This window comes from Helobdella robusta (assembly GCF_000326865.2).
Source record: "Helobdella robusta unplaced genomic scaffold HELROscaffold_2, whole genome shotgun sequence".
Classification (NCBI taxonomy): Eukaryota; Metazoa; Annelida; class Clitellata; order Rhynchobdellida; family Glossiphoniidae; genus Helobdella; species Helobdella robusta.
This window is the reverse complement of record NW_008704083.1, coordinates 492925-493445: the sequence shown is the minus strand read 5'-3', so window position 1 is coordinate 493445 and position 521 is coordinate 492925. Positions and strand designations below refer to the sequence as shown.

Genomic DNA, 521 nt, shown 5'->3' with positions numbered 1-521 from the left:
AAAAGCAGACGACGATGGTTTATATGACTCCTGTGAAGGGCATTAAGTTTAATTATGAATATTTTTATTCTTTTGTTATTGTGTTATTAGTATTATTATTACCATTATTATTATTGTAGTTACTTATGTTATTATTGCTACCTATAGCCATGCAAAGATAAAAAAAAATAACTACAAATCACATGATATCAATTAATAACAACATAGCCCTAACTTGACTCTAACTTGACCTGACAGGGTACGGCCACAGCACCCCCAAAACAGACTGGGGCAAAATTTTTTGCATGTTCTACGCCCTGGTCGGCATTCCATTGAACTTAGTGATGTTCCAAAGTATCGGCGAGCGGTTAAACACATTCACGACGTTTCTAATAAGTCGGATCCGGAATAAAATAAACCGACATTGCGGAAAGCGGTTCGGTCCCACAACTAATGATTACATAACTCTACACCGACTCGCCAAGCAGATTATATCCCCGCCCATAAGAGCCGTCAATCATTATTCGAAAGAGAAAATATTC

At 37.2% G+C, this 521-nt stretch overlaps 1 protein-coding gene across 1 annotated transcript in view; it reads right to left on the bottom strand.

The window, feature by feature from the left end:
• Nucleotides 1-521, bottom strand: part of HELRODRAFT_159928 (hypothetical protein) — a gene marked incomplete at both ends in the record, with an annotated part of 18888 nt that overhangs the window by 5776 nt on the left and 12591 nt on the right. Inside the window, one exon of the mRNA XM_009016971.1 lies at nucleotides 215-316. Coding sequence (XP_009015219.1) covers nucleotides 215-316 — 102 coding nt within the window. The remainder of the gene's footprint in view (nucleotides 1-214; nucleotides 317-521) is intronic.